The sequence below is a fragment of the Phodopus roborovskii genome, unplaced genomic scaffold (assembly GCF_943737965.1).
Source record: "Phodopus roborovskii unplaced genomic scaffold, PHOROB, whole genome shotgun sequence".
NCBI classification, from domain to species: Eukaryota; Metazoa; Chordata; class Mammalia; order Rodentia; family Cricetidae; genus Phodopus; species Phodopus roborovskii.
The window spans coordinates 2,447,217-2,464,829 of NW_026126515.1; the positions used below are offsets into that span (position 1 = coordinate 2,447,217).

The 17,613-nt window shown below is 42.8% G+C and overlaps 1 protein-coding gene across 1 annotated transcript in view; it reads left to right on the forward strand.

Annotated features, from left to right (window-relative positions):
• Slc39a9 (solute carrier family 39 member 9) overlaps positions 1-17,613 on the forward strand; it is a 34,789-nt gene that overhangs the window by 4,589 nt on the left and 12,587 nt on the right. Inside the window, exon 2 of the mRNA XM_051196227.1 lies at positions 14,820-14,928. Within this exon, the coding sequence (XP_051052184.1) occupies positions 14,820-14,928 (109 nt within the window). The remainder of the gene's footprint in view (positions 1-14,819; positions 14,929-17,613) is intronic.

Below are 17,613 nucleotides of genomic sequence, written 5' to 3' on the forward strand. Positions count from 1 at the left end.
TCAGAGGGATGAGATGCTAGGTCACTTGGTATCATCAGGACAGGCGTGTAAACCCGGCACCCAGAGACTGAGGTGGGAAGATCACAAGTTTGAGGCCCAGTCTCTGCTGCATAGGGAGTTTCTAGCAAGCCTGAGCTAGAGACACCATTCTTCAAAAACCAAACCAACAAGAAAGAGCATAGGTTGTTTTTCAGTACAATAAGGTCAGCACTGAAGACATACATAGAAGCCAGGTTATATTCAGGAATATTTCACGTAGGTATGTACACATATCTATATACATATAACAATGAAAAAAGACATGAATTTGAAGAGAGTAAGGAGGAGTAAGGAGAGGAAGGATTGGAGGGAAGGAGGAAGAAATGTTGTATTTATTTTATAATCTCAAAAACAACAGCAACAAAAATCCGAATCAGTGTTATGGCTTGAACCAGCAAGCAGTTCAACATTCAGATGTCATCTGCATTAGTCTTGTAGGCTGTTGTGAAAATGAAATGGAATAAGCATAAATAACCCAGGCCTAGAACATGTGAGGACATTTAAAATGTGTGGGTTTTCAGTACTGCTTATAAAGCCTGTTAGGATCTTCATCTGATTTATAATTTGGGGAGAGGTGCAGTGACGATATTCAAAAGAGTAGAGCTCCTTGCCTTCTCCTGGGTGCCTGGGATGGAAATTATGAGGGGATATGCTCAGTGTTGGAAGCTGATAGGAACAGGAACTCTTCAACATTAGAGGGCCTCTCTTCTTCTCATGTTCTTGCTAGGGTGTGTGGTCCAGAGCTGATTGGGGATGACCTTCTGAGTGCTGTGAATATATGCTTATCTTATTGGTTGATGAATAAAGCTGTTTTGGCCAATGTAGCCAGGCAGGAAGTATAGGCAGGGCTACCAGGTTAGGAGAATACTGGGAAGAAGAAGGCAGAGAGACACCTTGTAGCTGCAGAGCAAGAAAGGGACCTTCCCATCACCGATAAGCCAAGACTATGTGGAGATACACAAATTAATGGAAATGGGTTAGTAATTAAGAGAGAGCTAGCCAATAAGAAGCCTGAGCCATTGGCCAAATAGTTTAAAATTAATATAAGCCTCTGTGTGTTTCTTTAGGACTAAATGGCAGTGGACCAGGTGGGACAGAAACCTCTGTCCACACAGAGATTTTTACCCCTGGGCGACCATGAGGTCAACCATCCTGGTGCCATAGCCATATTCATTGTCATACTGGGAAATGAGCTTTACACAGTTGTCATTGAGAGCAAAGCCAGCCTAACATCAAAGGTGGAAGAGTGAGTGTTGAAGTCACAGGAGACAACATGGTCCTTAGTGTAGCTCAGGACATTCTTTAGTGGGTCCCTTGGATACCTGCTTCACTGCCTTCTTGATGTCATCATACTTGGAAACCTTCTCCAGGTGGCATGTCAGATCCACCACAGACACATTGTGGGTAGGAACATGGAAGGCCATGCCACTGAGCTTCCTGTTCAGTTCAGGGGTGACCTTGTCCACAGCTTTGGCAAGTGGATGCAGGGATGGTGTTCTGGGAAGCCCCAGCGTCATCACACCTCAGCTTCCCAGAAGGGGCATTCATAGTGTTCTGGGTAGCAGTGATGTCGTGTCCTGTGGTCATGAGTCCCGTCACCATGATAAAGTTGACACGAATGACCTTGGCCAGGGCGAGCTGCAGTTGGTGCTGCAGGAGGAGGCACTGCTGCCAATCTTTCTTGAGTTGTCATACATCTCATGTTCACAGCCATCCAAACATGGGGGCATCAGCACAAAGGGTACAAATGATGATGGCACTTTGGCCCCAGCCATCCAAACATGGGGGCATCAGCAGAAGGGTACAAATGATGATGGCACTTTGGCCCCACCCTTTAAGTAGGCCCCGGCCTTCTCAGTGGTGGTGAAGACACCAGTAGACTCCATAACATTCTCAGCACTAGTATCTCCCCCTCCCGGAAGATGGAGATTGTCTTCCTACCTTGGCAAGTTCCCTGTTCTCAGCTTTGACTGTGCTATGAAACTTGCTATGGGTGGAGTCAAACTGGAACATGTATGTCGTGTAGTTGAGGTCCATGAAGGGGTCACCGATGGCAACAATACCCACTTTGCCAGAGGTGAAGGCAGCCCCGGTAACCAGGTACCAATTTAGCCAACACTGTTCATGCCAACCTTTACCGTGTCTCAGGGATGAGGCTGGCACTGCAGAGAAGATACAGCAGTCTCTAAAACAGGGAGGAGCCTGATTTATAATTGTTAAAATTTGTTTCATTAGCATTTGGTAATTACACATGGCAGTGGGTTTCTTTATGGAGTATTCATGCATACATAGGTTTTTATCGTATCTACCCTCATTGCCCTTGCTTGCTCCCCTTCCTTCCCCACTGACCCCCTTCCTTTCCCCATCTAGTCCCACCTAGTCCCTCCTCTATGTTTATGCACCCCCCCCCCATGACAGTGAGTTTCATTAGGGTTGCTTACAGGATCCTGGGTGAGGGTTAGTAACAGCCACATAGGCTCCTTACATGTAGCTATGCCATTGAAGAAACTTCTCTTCCTCCTGGACTACCTTTAGTTAGACAAACAGGGAGGGGCTGGGCCGTGGCTTATCAGCCCCTCCCCTTCCAGCTGCCATTATCTTCTTGTGTGTGCCACAGGAGGTGACTTGGGAAAAGGTGGTTCATGAGCCTTTTTCCCTTCCATGACAGGATGTTGCCAGACAGACCCAGTATTGTGCTGGTAATCACAGCTGCATTGAGATCAGGAGTACAGTGGTGACGTGATGTTCTGAAAGCAGCATTCTACCTCACTCCACTCCTTCCTAGGCTCTTAAATTCTTTCTATCCTCTCTTCCACAGTGTTCATTGACATTTGGAGAGGGTGATAATAAAAGCCCCATTTATGATGGGTCAGTTACCACTGGCCAGTGCTAGAAGAAGCTTTTCTGACCAAAGCTAACAGCAGCACTAATCTGTGGGTATAAATGCAGTTATTTAGACAGCAATTTAATGGGAACATCACACCCATCTAGCAAAGCAATAGCAGCAGCTTTCCCACTAGTGTTTATGACATGGAAGATCTCAGCTCAGATAATGGTTACTCTCATTACTGACTTGCCCCTATTGCACCAGTGGGTGCTTCTTGCCTGGCTGGTTGGTGGTGTAACACACAGGATTAACCGCCAAGTGAGACTTGGAGTGATGATTCTCCTCCAGGACCTGCATAGAGCATCCTCTGGCACTATGTGCACTAGCTCACAGCAAAGAAGCTTCCAGCTCAGTTCCAGCTTGATTTATCTGTTCCCACAACCACAGTATATGCTGTCTTTAGCACCAGAGTCTTACCTAGCTCTGGCGGGCAACCAACAACCATGACAAATGCATATGTTGTTTGGGGGTCCTCAGAGGCCTCTTTGACCACCTGCCTTAGGGTTCCAACTGCTGTACTGAAACACCATGACCAAAGAAAGCCCTTGAGGAGGAAAGGGTTTATTCAGCTTACACTTCATATCATGTTCATCATCAAAGGAAGTCAGGGCAGGAACCTGGAAGCAGGAGCTGATGCAGAAGTTATGGAGGGGTGCTGCTTACTGGCTTGCTCAACCTGCTTTCTTAAAGAACCCAGGGCCACCTGTTCAGAGATGGCACCACAAGGGACTGGGCCCTTCTGCAGAATCAGTAAATAAGAAAATGCCCTACAGGCTTGCCTACAGTCCAATCTTACGCAGACATTTTCTCAACTGAGACTCCTCTCTGAAGACTCTAGCTTATGTCAAGTTGACATAAAACTAGCCAGCACACCACCCCTGGTACTGGAATTTTCATTTAATAACTTACAGTTTTTGGAAGAAACCTTGTCTGTCCTTACAGGGTACTTCCATGTTATCTATCCCGCCCTCCCTCCCTCCCTCCTTCCTTTCTTTCTTCCTTCCTTCCTTTCTATGAACTTGCAATAATTAGGTTTCCTAAAGCTTTTTCATATATCCTTAGTTTTGGTTGATCCTCCCTCTGCACTTCCTCCCCTCCCATTTTCCTGACCCTCTCTGACAACTACATCATCACCATCATCATCATCATCATCATCATCATCATCATTATTATTAGAGATAGGGTCTCATTTTTTAGCCCTGGCTATTCTGGAACTCACTATGTAGATCAGGCTGACCCAAACTCACAGATGCCCTTCTGCCTTCTGAGTGGGATTAAAGGCATTTGCCACTTCTCCCAGCCTGATTTATAATCTTTACTTTTTATTTGGAAACAACCCCGCCCCCCCCCCCCCCACACAGGGTTTCTTTGTGTAGCCCTGGCAGTCCTGGAACTAGCTCTGTAGACCAGGCTAACCTTGAACTCACAGAAGTCCTCCTGCCTCTGACTCTTAAGTTATTCGCTACCACTGTCCAGCTGAGAACAAATGTCTAATAATGAGGGAGCTAGCTTCCCCTCTCATCTCCTTTATAATCACAGAAACTTTTCAGTATTGTTTGTACTACAGAGGTCTTGTGGTTGTTGGGCATAATATTCATGGGTAATATTTCCCTTAGAGAAGCCAGGCTTTGTCCTACAGCCTCCCTACTTTGGGACAGTCTTCTTGGCATTTAACTTTCTTTTTCTGTTTTATTCTTTCACATTTTGAAGGTTTCTTTGTGTTTGATTATAATAAGTGGTTCATTCACAATAGGTAATCTCTGGGTATTTTGACTTATCACTAAATAAAAGACTATGTGTTTGAAGAACAAGTTTGTTCAGTTTGCATTTTCTCTGGCTGGTCTCCTTTGAGGTAGGTGTGGCCAAGTTTCTAGGACTTTTTACATTGTCTAGTGTCTTACTCTTTTATTCCCTTATGAGAATGCAATTTTTTGTGTCTATTCTGAATTTCATTTCTGAGTTCTAAGACTTTAAATTTTACCTTAGTAAATTATTTATCCTTAATGTGGAAAGCAGCTAATATCATGTCTTTCCTCAGATCTGAACTACAGATTATTGTTTTGTAATGCTCTATGATTGATAAAACTAAGTTTAAATGAGACAGAATTAGAATGTAATTAGATTCAATATTTTTATGACAGTTTTATTTTCCTCTAAGATGCTATATGTATATGCATAATTAAAATTTACTTGCATGATAAAAATAATCTTCATTTTGCCAAACTGTGAGCCATATCCCTAACCCCATAATTGAAGAATTTAGAGATGAGGCTTTTTTGAATGATGAGATTTAATATCCACTATGGCTCAGTTTGAAATTCCAGGTAACAAAGAATAGTGCTGAGTGTGGTTCTTAGACTCTGTGGTGGAATTTCAGAACCCTTAGCAAGGTGTGATAATGCTGTCATTCCAGGTGAGATGGGTTGTCAAAGACAGATTTGAGTGCAAAGCCATTCAGATTTATATAGCCAAAACATTCTTTAATGAATCGTTAGTCTCAGCTCATTGGCAGAGGCAGGTAGAGTTTTGAGTTCAAACTTGGCCTGGTCTACACAGTGAGTTACAGACAAGCCAGGGCTACATATTAGGACCCTGACTTTAATACAAAGCTTCTTGAATACTAGTGTTTGATTTCTAACTTCCTAGGTCAGAAATAGTTGGGTTATTGGGTTAGAAAGTCTTCTGTCTCAATTATTATATGTGTTTTGGAGTGACAGAGTCTAGTTGATTATGCCAATCATGGGAAGGTTCTCCTCATGCCCTGATCCTAGGTATTTATAATCTGTCTAATCCTGGGTTCTCCGTAGTTGTACACCCAGCCTTATTTCTTTATGCATTTGACAGGCAAATGGGAGAATACTAGCTAAAAGCAAAAAACCTGTTGAACAACAAAACAAGTTTTACCAACAGACAGTTTAGCATGGTGATTAAGAGTATAAACTCTGGGGCTAGACTTCATAGGTGCGAGCCATTGCTCTGCCATTTGCTGGCTATGTGAGACTAGGTACATTACCTTCTAGACCTGTTTCCCCAACTGTACAGTGGCAATACTAGAAGCACCTACCTCATAGGGTTAACTGAGCTGACACATGTAAAGGGATTAGGTAGAATGTGTTCGGTTTACTGAGTACTTGACAACTGCTAAACAGTGACAGAAGAAAGAAGAGTGTTGGTGATAGCTTTCCTGTCCAGAACTTGGCCATCCTGGAACCTAGTCAGTGCAGAGACTAGCAAGTCTGTCATTAGTCAGACACCCTGAGAGTAAGCATTTTGTTTGCTCTCTCTTGCCCTTGGTTCTCACATAGCTCCTGCTTTTTCTAGTAAACTAGCATGCCAGTTATCAGTTGAGTGCCTTTTGTTCCAAGTTCAGTCTTCATCATCCTCTCTGGAAACATGTGTGCCCTCTAAATATTTCTTTGGCCAGCTGGCAGGGCGTTAACTCCTTGGCAATAGAGGATACTGTAGAGAAATTATAAGAGGGAGGTATTACCCTGTTGGTTCTGGTAAGATTGCTCAGCAGGCTCCTAGGCAGTTTCTCTGGCACTGATTTCTGTAGCAGTCCAGCCTCTCCATACAATGTGAGCTCTGGCAGGGCCTGTAGCGTGCCTGGAGTCTTAGCCCTTCTGGGTAGACTTCTCTATGCCCAGTTCCTACACAGCAGTTGGCTGTTCAGCCTAGGCTCTTGGGGCACACACAGCTGCTCAAGACTCAGCAGGCATCAGTTTCCACTGGCACCCCTCCTGGGTGGTTTTATAGGATAGTCTCCAGTGAGAAACCCATGCACAGCTTTCCCCAATGCCCTGGAGTGCTTGTTTCCAGCAAGTTCTACCAGCACAGTGACTCAGAAATGTCTGCTATTCATTGGACCCCAACCATGCCCTCTTCTGCATTGTTTGGACCTCAGTCTTCTTATTTATTTCTTTTTGAGGCATTCTTATCTCTGTCCTTAGGTGGCAGCCACTCCTTGTATATTCACTAGAGTTCTTCCTTACTATCCAGTTCCCCATTTTTTCAGCCCCCTGTTAAAGTTATTCTTTATGTTCAAATGACTATGGTTTTGCTTTCCTGGTTGACCTCTGATTGATTCAGCTAGGTAACTGTTCAGAAATCAAGCAACACCAAGGCTGAGCAGTCACTCCGGTCTGGCATGAGACCCAGCAGTTTAACTGGGACAAAGCTGGAGGTGGAAACAAGAGCATCACTCGAGCCCCAACGCTGAGGGCCAGCTGGGGCAGCATAGCAGTCTTCCATGTCTTCCATCTACAAAGAAGTAGATGAGAAAGTCCAGTGCCCTAATACATGGCCGCTGACCTTTAGTGTCTGCCCCAGAGTCATTAGGAAGTAATGAGAGAGAGTTGTGACGAATGGAAAACCACCTGTTATTTGATACATACTTGTCTGATAGTACCAGAACTTTCTGTTTTCCAGAACTGAAATCTGGTGTTTTGTATGAAATCCTCCAAATGTCACTTTGAGATTTAATATTTACAGTGGTGATGCACGTCTTTAGTCCCAGCGTTTGGGAGGCAGAGGCAGGCAGAGCTCTGGGAGTTCGAGACCAGCCTGTTATCTATAAGAGCTCGTTCCAGGAGAAACCCTGTCTTGAAAAACAAAATAAACAAACAAAAAAAGACACATTGTCAGCCCACATTAGAGTTTGGAGAGCCCTTGGAGGGTTCTGCTGGTTTTCTCAGCTGTCTACAGAAGACAGTGACTAGTTGAAGTAGATGTAAGTGACAGAGAGCAAGAGACTGAAAGGCATTCCAGCTAGTTACAGAACCTCAAAGTGTGCAGTGTTTAAAACCACTCAGTAAAGGTTACAAAATATATTTGGGGGCTAGTGAGACAGCCAGGAGTTAAGAGCTTGTGTTCTTGCATATGTTTGGTTTCCAGCACCCACATGGTGGTTCACAACCATCCCTAACTCCAGTTCTTGGGAATTATGCCTTCTTCTGACCTCCATGGGTACCAGGTGTGTACATGTCGCACATACATACATACATCAAAACCATTCTTATGCATAAAATGAAATTAAAATCTTTACATTTTTTATTAATTAATTTCATCCAATGTATTTTGACCACATTTACTTCGACCTCCTTCAAGATCCATCTCCACCAGGAGAAAACATCTTAATGATCATTTGGGGCACTGCACTCTGGTTCAGCCAGAGCACAATAATTGCTAGTAGCTTACACTGTGAATTTGCATGTCAGTTCTGTGTTGGTTCTAGTGGTAACTCTGATAAGGAAAAAGTCTAAACCCTGTTAAGTAGAGAGGAAATTGAACTTCAGTTCCCTCAACACCTGTTTATATAGTCTCTAGTTAACTTAGCAATTAAGAAAATTGTGTGTGTGTGTGTGTGTGTGTGTGTGTGTGTGTGTATGTGTGTGTGTGTAAGTGCCCACAGAGACTAAGAATGAAGTTGTCAGATCTGTTGGAGCTGGAGTTACAAGTTTTCGTAAGCCCCTGATGTCAGTGCTGGGATCCAAACCTTCCCAGACATCAGTAAGCACTCTTAACTGCTAAGCTATCTCTCCACTCCCAGCAGTTTTTGTTGTTTGAGACATGATTTCACTATGTTACCATGGCTGTCATAGAACTAACAGAGATCCACTTTCCTCTGCCTCCTGGGATTAAAGGTATGTTTCTTTGTCCCCTTGAGACCAGATCTGATGTTAGTCCAGGGTGACCGGGAACTTGCTAAGTAGCTAAGGATGACCTTGGACCTGGAATCCCCTGCCTCCACCTTGATGATGGGATTACAGGTTTGTGCTACCATGCTTAATTTTATGTGGTGCTGGAGATAAAACCCAGTGTTTCATGCATGTTTGTCCAGCACTGAGCTTACATTTCCAGCCCATAGTTAGCATTTAAAAATTGTTTATTTTCTTGGGAGGCAGAGGCAGGTGTATCTCTGTAAGTTCCAGACCAGCCTGGTCTACAGAGCCAGTTCCAGGACAGGCTCCAAAACTACACAGAGAAACTCTGTCTCCAAAAACAAAACAAAATTGTTTTGTGTGTGTGTGTGTGTGTGTGTGTGTGTGTGTGTGTGTGTATTTTGTCTGTGGAAGGATGAAAATACAGCCTAACTCTCTAATGACCACTAAAAGTTAGAAATTTAAAAATATCCACCAGCATGTATTTAAAAATCACCCTAGCTACATGCAAAGCTCAGGAAAGAGAAAACACATGAAATAGCTTGGTCATGATGACTGATTTCTGGAAATAATAATAATTATTATTATTCATAACCACCTAGTTTCTGAGGAATGTTGTTATTCTCAACCAATAGCCTGGGAATTGTTATGGGTCATCCTGTCCACAAAGAAAATTAATAACTAAGAGAGACGGGACTCATGGCAAGAAGGGAAAACCGGAAAGAACAAGTGCTTCTGCCAATAGATATAGATAACTCCCTGACTGGAGAGGACATTCTCCCTGCTCCCATTATCTTAAGGACAAGGCCACTGAGCCCACCGGTCCTAGAGAAAGAAAACTCCCTGACCTTGCAGGTGCGATAAACAATCATGCCTTGTAAAAACTGTGTACTCTATGAAATCTCTGTAACCTAGAAACCTTATTAAGTTTTGAACTGTCGCACAACCTTCCTTACCTTGCTTTTAGGCCTAGTGAAAATAACAGGCTAGCTTTGAAACTGGCCTTGTTAGCTTTGATGTAAATCCTATAAAAGCTATCTCAATCCTGCCCTCAAGGTCTTAAGTCCTCTACTCCTGCATGGCATATGACTGTGGACCCCAGTGCACTTGGAATAAAAATTTCTCATGCTATTTGCATTGAGACTGCTTCTCGTGAGTAATTTGGGGTGTTGCCTTTCCTGAGTGGGAGCGTGAAGGTCCACACTCTGCGGGTCTTTCATCTGCGTGAATGTCTAAGACACTATCTGAGATTCTAGAACTGGAGTTCCTGACATTTGTGAGTTGCCATGTGGGTGCTAGGAATTGAACTTGGGTCCTCTGGATTAAGAGTCAATTATAGTTTATGGAAATTTAATATAATGTGTAGAGGGAAAAGAAAATAATGTTTACCTACAGCCCAGTAGGGTCACTAATACCATTTTATATCCATTTTCTTCTATTTGCATTTTTAACATGGTGATATATGTATAATTTTACATTTTTCCTCTTGTTTGTGAATTATTTCGTTCTCATTTTCCTTTATTGTTCAAATTTAATACAGGCATTTTCAAATGTCTTTCATTTTATTTACATTCAATCATTTTATGTACTGAGATTCTTGTGTATTCATTTGTTTTTGACATGGTAAGATTGAGCTAATTTTTTTATGTCTAAAACTGGCCATATTTCAGATTTTAAAGATGGAATAATGGAGCCAGGTGTAATGGCCTGGCACATCCCTTTGGAGGCAGGTGCAGGTGGATGTCTGTGAATTGGAGACCAGCTTGGTCTACACAGTGAGTTCTGAGACAGAATGGCTACATAATGGAGAGAATCTGCTTTCAAAAACAAGGTAGAACGATGGGTCAAAGGGCATAAATGTCCTAAGAAAGTTCCCAGGCTTTTAAGAATATATTGCCAACAAATGCAAATGACCCATTATTTTCACATTATTATTGTTCATTTTTTACAAACCTTTAATAGAGAAAATATTTTTTATTAGTTTAGTCTGTTCAGTGGATTTTTTTTATATATCACTGGCACATTTATTGCCAGTATTTCCCCAATTTCTTTGCTAGTGGGTTTCTGCTTTCGTTTTTATGGTCACCTGAAAGAATCTATGTAGGATTTGTTTATGTTTAGTTCTCCTTTTTGTTTTGTGTTTTGAGACAGGGTTTCTCTGTATAGTCCTGACTATCCTGGAATGCTCTGAAGGCCAGACTGGCTTTGAACTCAAAGACCTCTGCTTCCGAGCATATGCCACTGCCAACTGGCTTGTTCAGAAAGAGAAACAGATTAGTCTTATCTTCCAAGATTGGAGGAAGTGTCATTAATAAGGTGTATGCTTGTTATTACTTCCTGATAGATTTCCTTTATGTTAAGTGAGTTAGAAAAGGAACGTCTAAATGTCCCTGGCCATTGTTCATTTAAGCTGCTACTTCGAACATTTCCCCATTGTTAGAAGCTTTCTGCGGGTGCCCCGGCTAATGCAGAAGATAAGCACTGGCAGCATCCCTGTGCAGTATGCTAACATCTGGTTGCTATGCAGTAATAGCAGCAGCATTTGCTTACAGAGGAGGACACGGGAGCATGAAGGTTCACACAGCTGCCCCTTAGAGCCCAGGAGCTTTGGGGTGCCTGTGTCAGATAGAACAACTTGAACAAAATTCAGATCTGAGTTACTAATACTTAATGTTGATCATGGAGTGGCTAAATTAATAGTAAGAAATATCTCCCTGAAGCTGCCTTGTTTGCAAGAATGTGGAGAAAAGCTTTATTGTTTGAACAAGAATTATTTTATATCCTCTATCTCTTCAGTGCTTTGATCGAATCTGCCTTGCTCTAACAGATTGACCTCTCTTTTTAGGACACTGTTGATGCTTTGATTACTAAATTGCGCTCGGACACAAGAACAGAGACAGGAATTTTCGGTTATCAAAAGCTTCTAAAAGTATTCATTTGTATTTGGTTGAATAGAATAATTTGTTGACTGTTTAATGAGCAGGAAAAGAAAAACTATTTAATTTTCTTGCTGTCTGCCAAGAAAATTAAACAGACTTCAAAGCTTTGCACTGATAGTTAATGGCATTGATGCAAGCTGTTGTTTTAATTAATACAGCTGGCTGATTCTTCAGCCCAGTCAGCTACAACTGTGAAGTTGTAAAATGAGGTAACAAAACCAATGGTACAGCAGAGTTCATGCCTCTCTAGAGAAAATAGTTCATTACTCTGACAGAAACTATTGCTTAGGGAGCTCTCTTCCCATCTTGAAAAACACGTGAAATTTGTAGTTCTTCATTTAAATATACTCTTTTAGTGATTTACCGCAGCCAGAGGAGAGAGGCTGCCAGCTCTGTTAACCCTGATAAACACATAATTTGAGATTGAATCCCTTATAGTAAAGTTATATGAGAGAAAAATAGCCATACAGACATCCTAGAGCCATTATCTCCAGGCTTGAAATAAATCAGATTGACTCTAAAATAATTCTGGTGGTGTGCTGGCTAGTTTTATGTCAACTTGACACAAGCTAGAGTCTTCAGAGAGGAGGGAGCCTCAATTGAGAAAATGTCCACATAAGATTGGTCCGTAGGCAAGACCCAGTCCCTTGTGGTGTCATCTCTGAACAGGTAGCCCTGGGTTCTTTAACAAAGCGGGCTGAGCAAGCCAGTAAGCAGCATCCCTCCATGGCTCTGCCTCAGCCCCTGCTTCCAGGTTCCTGCCCTGTTTGTTCTGACTTCTTGTGATGGTGAACAGTGCTGTGGAAGTGTAAGCCGAATAAACCCTTTCCTCTTCAAGTTGCTTTGGTCATGGTGTTTCATCACCACAATAGTAACCCATACTAAGACTGGTAGTTAAGGAATTATTTTTCTAATAAAATAGGCACTGCAGCTCCTGGCAGTGGTGCGTATGTCGTTTGACTAGTCCTTTTCATCAATCAGTGTTGCCTCTGCAATGCTGGTCACCAACAGGAGGTTCATGGAGATTACTAAGCTGGTAATTTTGCTGTAGGATACTCTTTTCTTTCTCTTACTGAAGGTGAAACAATAAATGAACAAGGTTTTTTTTGTTTGGTTGGTTTTTGGTTTTTTTGCTCCTGGCGGGGGGAGGATGAGTTATGACTCAAGATATTTGCATTAATGAGACAAATGGTGTGTTGCTTCATGTTTACTGTGATGGGATCCTGTTATGGCCCTTTTTAAAGTATTTGTACAACCCTTGACCAAAACAACTTACAGAAGGAAGGGTTTATTTGGGTTTATAGTTCCAGAGGGCTGGGTCCATCACTTTAGCAGGGAGGCATGGCACCAGGAAGCTGTGATGTCTGGAGCAGCAAGCCAAGAGAGCAAACTGGAAATGACACATGGCTTTTGAAACTTCAGAGCCTACCCCCAGTGACATACTTTCCCCAGCAAGGCCACACCTCCTGAATCTATCCAAACAGTGCACCAACTAGGGATAAAGTCTTAAAACATCTAAGTTTTTTTTTTGTTGTTGTTGTTTTTTTTTTTTTAGACAGGGTTTCTCTGTGTAGACCAGGTTGGCCTTGCATTCTCAGAGATCTGCCTTCCTCTTCCTCCCAAGTGATGGGATTAAAGGTGTGCACCACCAAGCCAGGCTCTAAATTCTTGACATGGCTACACGTGTCAGGAATATGTCAGGACAATTACCAGCTCAGCTGTCTAAAGGGGCTCCATTGCATCCATGAGGTAAAGCCGATGAAGCGGCAGTGTCCAGTTCTCTAGTGTCTTGTTTTCAACACGAAAGTAGGTGATGTTTACTGTCAGAATAAATAACCCTTTATATTGGAAAAACTGAAGCAGCTAGGCGTAGTGGAACACGCCTTTTATCCAAGCATTCAAGAGGCAGAGGCTGTGAGTTCCCAGCTAGCCTGGTCTACATAGCAAGTTCTGGGACAGCCAGAGCTACATAGTGAGACCCTGTCTTGTGGGGGTGGGGGCCATGGGGACAACACTGAACTTTGTGAAGCACTGACTATTTCCTATTCTCTATTTTGTTATGTACGCTTACAAATTATCTTTAGACCTGTTTATGGCTCTTGTTTTCCTCACAGTGGCAGGGTGCTCCTGATGCTGCAAAAGGCTGTGTAGCTACTTCCTAATGAGATGCACAAGGTGGACTGATCAGTGTGCTGCTGTGTATTATCAGTGACTGTTTGGACAGTGTAATTCTCCCATCCCTCCCTCCCCATTAACTAGCTGTATGCAGGGTCTCAGATAAACCATTCCTCACCTTTGCTCTTTGGTTTTCAATCTGTATACCAAGAGAGGATGCTTTCTTACATTGTCATCCAGTCTTTCACTCAGTCCTCCTGCCCCAGCCTCCACAGTACAGGTTACAAACATACACCACCACATCTGGCTTCTGTGAGCCTCCTCTACCTCCTTATTTTTCCTTTGTGAGACTTTCATATATGAGCTACATGATGCCCTTCTCCCTTGAACTCCTCCTGTGTTCCACTCTTGTAAATGTTTTAAAAATTATTTTATTCCATATGCATGGGTGTTCTGTCTGCACAGATGTGTATCTGGGACCACATATGTGCCTGCTGCCTACAGAAGCTGGAAAAGGGCATCAGATCCTCTTGGAACTGGGGTTACAGACCATTGTTGATTTGCCATATGGGTGTTGGGAATCAAACCTGGGTCCTGGAGAACCGTCTTTCCAGCCCATGATCATTCTTGTACAAGTTTCTTCGTTTCTCTTTGGTAACTTCCAGAAAAGGGAATGCTGGTTAAGCTTGTCAAGAGACTGCCTTCATTTTATGCTCCCAGCAATAGATGAAGGTTTCAGTTACTTTATATCCTTGTCGTTATTTTGTGATGTGATTTTTTTTTCTAATTTTGGATGTTTTTAAATGGATATGAAAAGTCTCACATAAGTTTTTATTTGCATTTTCCTGGTAATTAAATGTGTGATCTCAAGAAACAAAAGAAGTCATGATCCTGTTGTGTTACCCAGGTTGTCTCAAACTCTGGGTCCAAGCAGTCTTCCTCCATCAGCCTCCTCAGGAGCCAGTGTGCCACACAACCACAAATATTTCTACTACGATTCCTCACAGTAGCAAAATTATAGTTATGAAACTACGATTGCTCACAGTAGCAAAATGATAGTTATGGAGTAGTAACAAAATTAATTTTATGGTTGGGGGTCACCAAGGACCTGTGTTAAGGGTCACGGCGCTAGAGAGGTTGAGGCCCACTCTTGTAACCGTTTCTTCTGTTGTCTTCCAGGAACGGCTGAAGCTGGTGACTGTGTTGGGTGCTGGTCTCCTCTGTGGAACTGCACTGGCGGTTATCGTGCCTGAAGGGGTGCATGCACTGTATGAAGAGGTTCTGGAGGGTGAGAGAAAGGCCTTACTTGAGGAATGCTGGTAGAGCAATTAGTGGAATTTCTCCTGGATACAGTTCATGTTTGTCCTTAAAAAGGTGTTTAAGAGATATCTTTAGGCACCTTAGACATTGAGCACATCCTTAGCAGTTTTTTGAATGCCATAATTCGTGAAGACTACTTAATAATCATTTGCAATAATGAGTGATTTCAGTCTTTTTAAGTGTAACAGTTCTTACTTTGTGTGCATGTGAGTATGTTATGTGTTAATATGTTTACACATGAGTATGGAAGCCAGAGGTTATGTTAGGTCTCTTCCTCTGTCTTTCTGAACCTTTCCTTCTTCTTACTACATTTACTTATTATTTTGTATGGGGTTGGGTACCCACATACTACAGTTCATGTGTGGAGGGCAGAGGACAGTTTGTGGATGTCAGTTCTCTTCTTCTACCGTGTAGGTCCTTAAGACTGAGTCAGGCTTGCTTGCAGTCATCTCTTCCCACTCTGCCATCTCATCATATCCTCAACCTTAAGACAAGGTCTCTGACTAAACCTGGAACTCACCAGTTTGGCTAGACTGTGTGGCCAAAGAGCTGCAAGGGATCCTCCTGCCTCTGCCTCCTCAGTGCCAGTAAAACAGGTACATAGCACCACATGGGTACTGGAGATTTGAACTCAGAGAGTTGAAATATATTTCCATGTTGCCCATATTCTGGAAGATATTACTGAACAGCTTTTTTTTTTTTGGTAGGTGAGTTTACTATCTGGGCCTGGTATCTTCATATTGGAAGGTGTGACCCAATTCCTGAGAAGAACCAGCTTGAGGGAAGAGAGATATTTTGGCTTAAGGTTTAAGAGGAACATGCCCATCATGGCAGGAAAAACTGGCTGCAGGAGTGACTCACAGCTATGGTGTCAGGAGTGTGGAGCAGCTGGTACATTGCATTGTCAATTAGGAAGTGGGGGGAGAGAGAGAGAGATTCAGACAGAGGTATATATAACCCATAAGGCTTGTACCAGCAAGCCATTTCTTCCAGTAAGGACCCACCTCTTGAAAAGTCTCATAACTTTCTAAAATAGCACCAGGGCTCAGAACCAAGTCTTCAAACACATGAGCCTATAGAGAACAAACTGTTACTTCCAACCATCACATCCTGGCCCTGGCCCTCAGAGGTTCATGATCATCTCATAATATAAAATATATTCAATTCGACTTCAAAAAGTCCCCATACTCTGCAGCTCCCAAACTATTTAAAAGACCTAAGGCAGTCTCTTTAACTGCGAGCCCCTGCAAAGTAAGGATCAAGTTACTTCTCTCCTATTTTACAGTGACACAGAGTAAACATTTGGAAGATAGTATGGAACAGTGGTTCTCAGCTTGAGTTGAACAACCCTTTCACAGGTGTTGCAGCTCAGATATCCTGCATATCAGATATTTACACTGATTCATAGCAGTAGCAAAATTACAGTTATAAAGTAGCAACAAAATAATTTTATGGATGGAGAGAACTATATTAAAGGGTCTCAGTGTTAGGAAGGTGTCTTATTTAAGGTTTCAATTGCTGTGAAGAGACACCTTTCCCATGGCAACTCTTACAAAGGAAAACATTTAACTAGTGGCTCACTTACAGTTCAGAGATTCAGTCCATTATCATCATGACAGGACATGGCAGCATGTAGGCAGACATGTTGCTAGAGAGGTAGTTGCTACATGTTGGTATGTAGGCAATAGGGAGTAGACTGAGACACTGGGTGATAGCTTGAGCATAGGAAACTTCAAAGCCCACCCCACAGTGACACACTTCCTCCAACAAGGCCACACCTCCCAGTAGTATCACTCCCTATGAGATTACAGAAGGTTGAGAACCACTTTCCAAACTATGGAGAGATCAGATCAAAGCAAACTGGAAACCCAAACACCAAAGACTGCCATTCAGTGTCCAATGACTAGGACTCATGGTGGCATTTCATGTGCTCCAGTGGACTTATATAGCCCTGCCCCACAGCTCTGTCCCCTGTAGCTTTTGTGGCCTCTCCTGTGCTGGCTCCACTCAGTGCTGCAACTTTTGGCAGAAGATGGTTTGTGTTCCTAGTACCTGTGACACCCTGTTGCAACTTAGGCTTTACCCTCATAGCTTCATGCACAGCCCACCCAGGGAATTGGGTCTTGTCTCACATTGCTTGGAATTAGAGGATTTCTGGGACCTTGGTACAAACCTTGGTCAAATAAAATAAATATTTAAAAACAAAATTAGAGCCAGTCATGGTTGTATATATGTGTAACCCTTGTACTGGGAGGGGAGATGTTGGAGAGTAGAGCATAGATAGGTAAGCTAATCCTGGGAGCTTGCCAGCCAGCCATTGTAGCCAAAATAGCAAGCTCCAAGCTCAGTGAGAGACCCTGACTCCAAAAGTAACATGGTGGGCAAACAAGGTGGAGGGAGAGAACTGACTCCCTCACGTTGTCCTCTGGCACACATGCATTAACATCCCCCTCCCCTGCCTACAAATAAGTAAATACAGAAAATACAGTGGAAAGCCATAGAGGAAGATACCTGATATCTACCTCTGGCCTCTACATGCATACACACGGCTGATTACATGCAAAGATTTTTGGCTTTTGTTGTGGGGGTGATCAGTCTTTTTTTTTTTTATTGGATTTAAGACCTTCTACAGGAGATGGAACCTATATTTGAT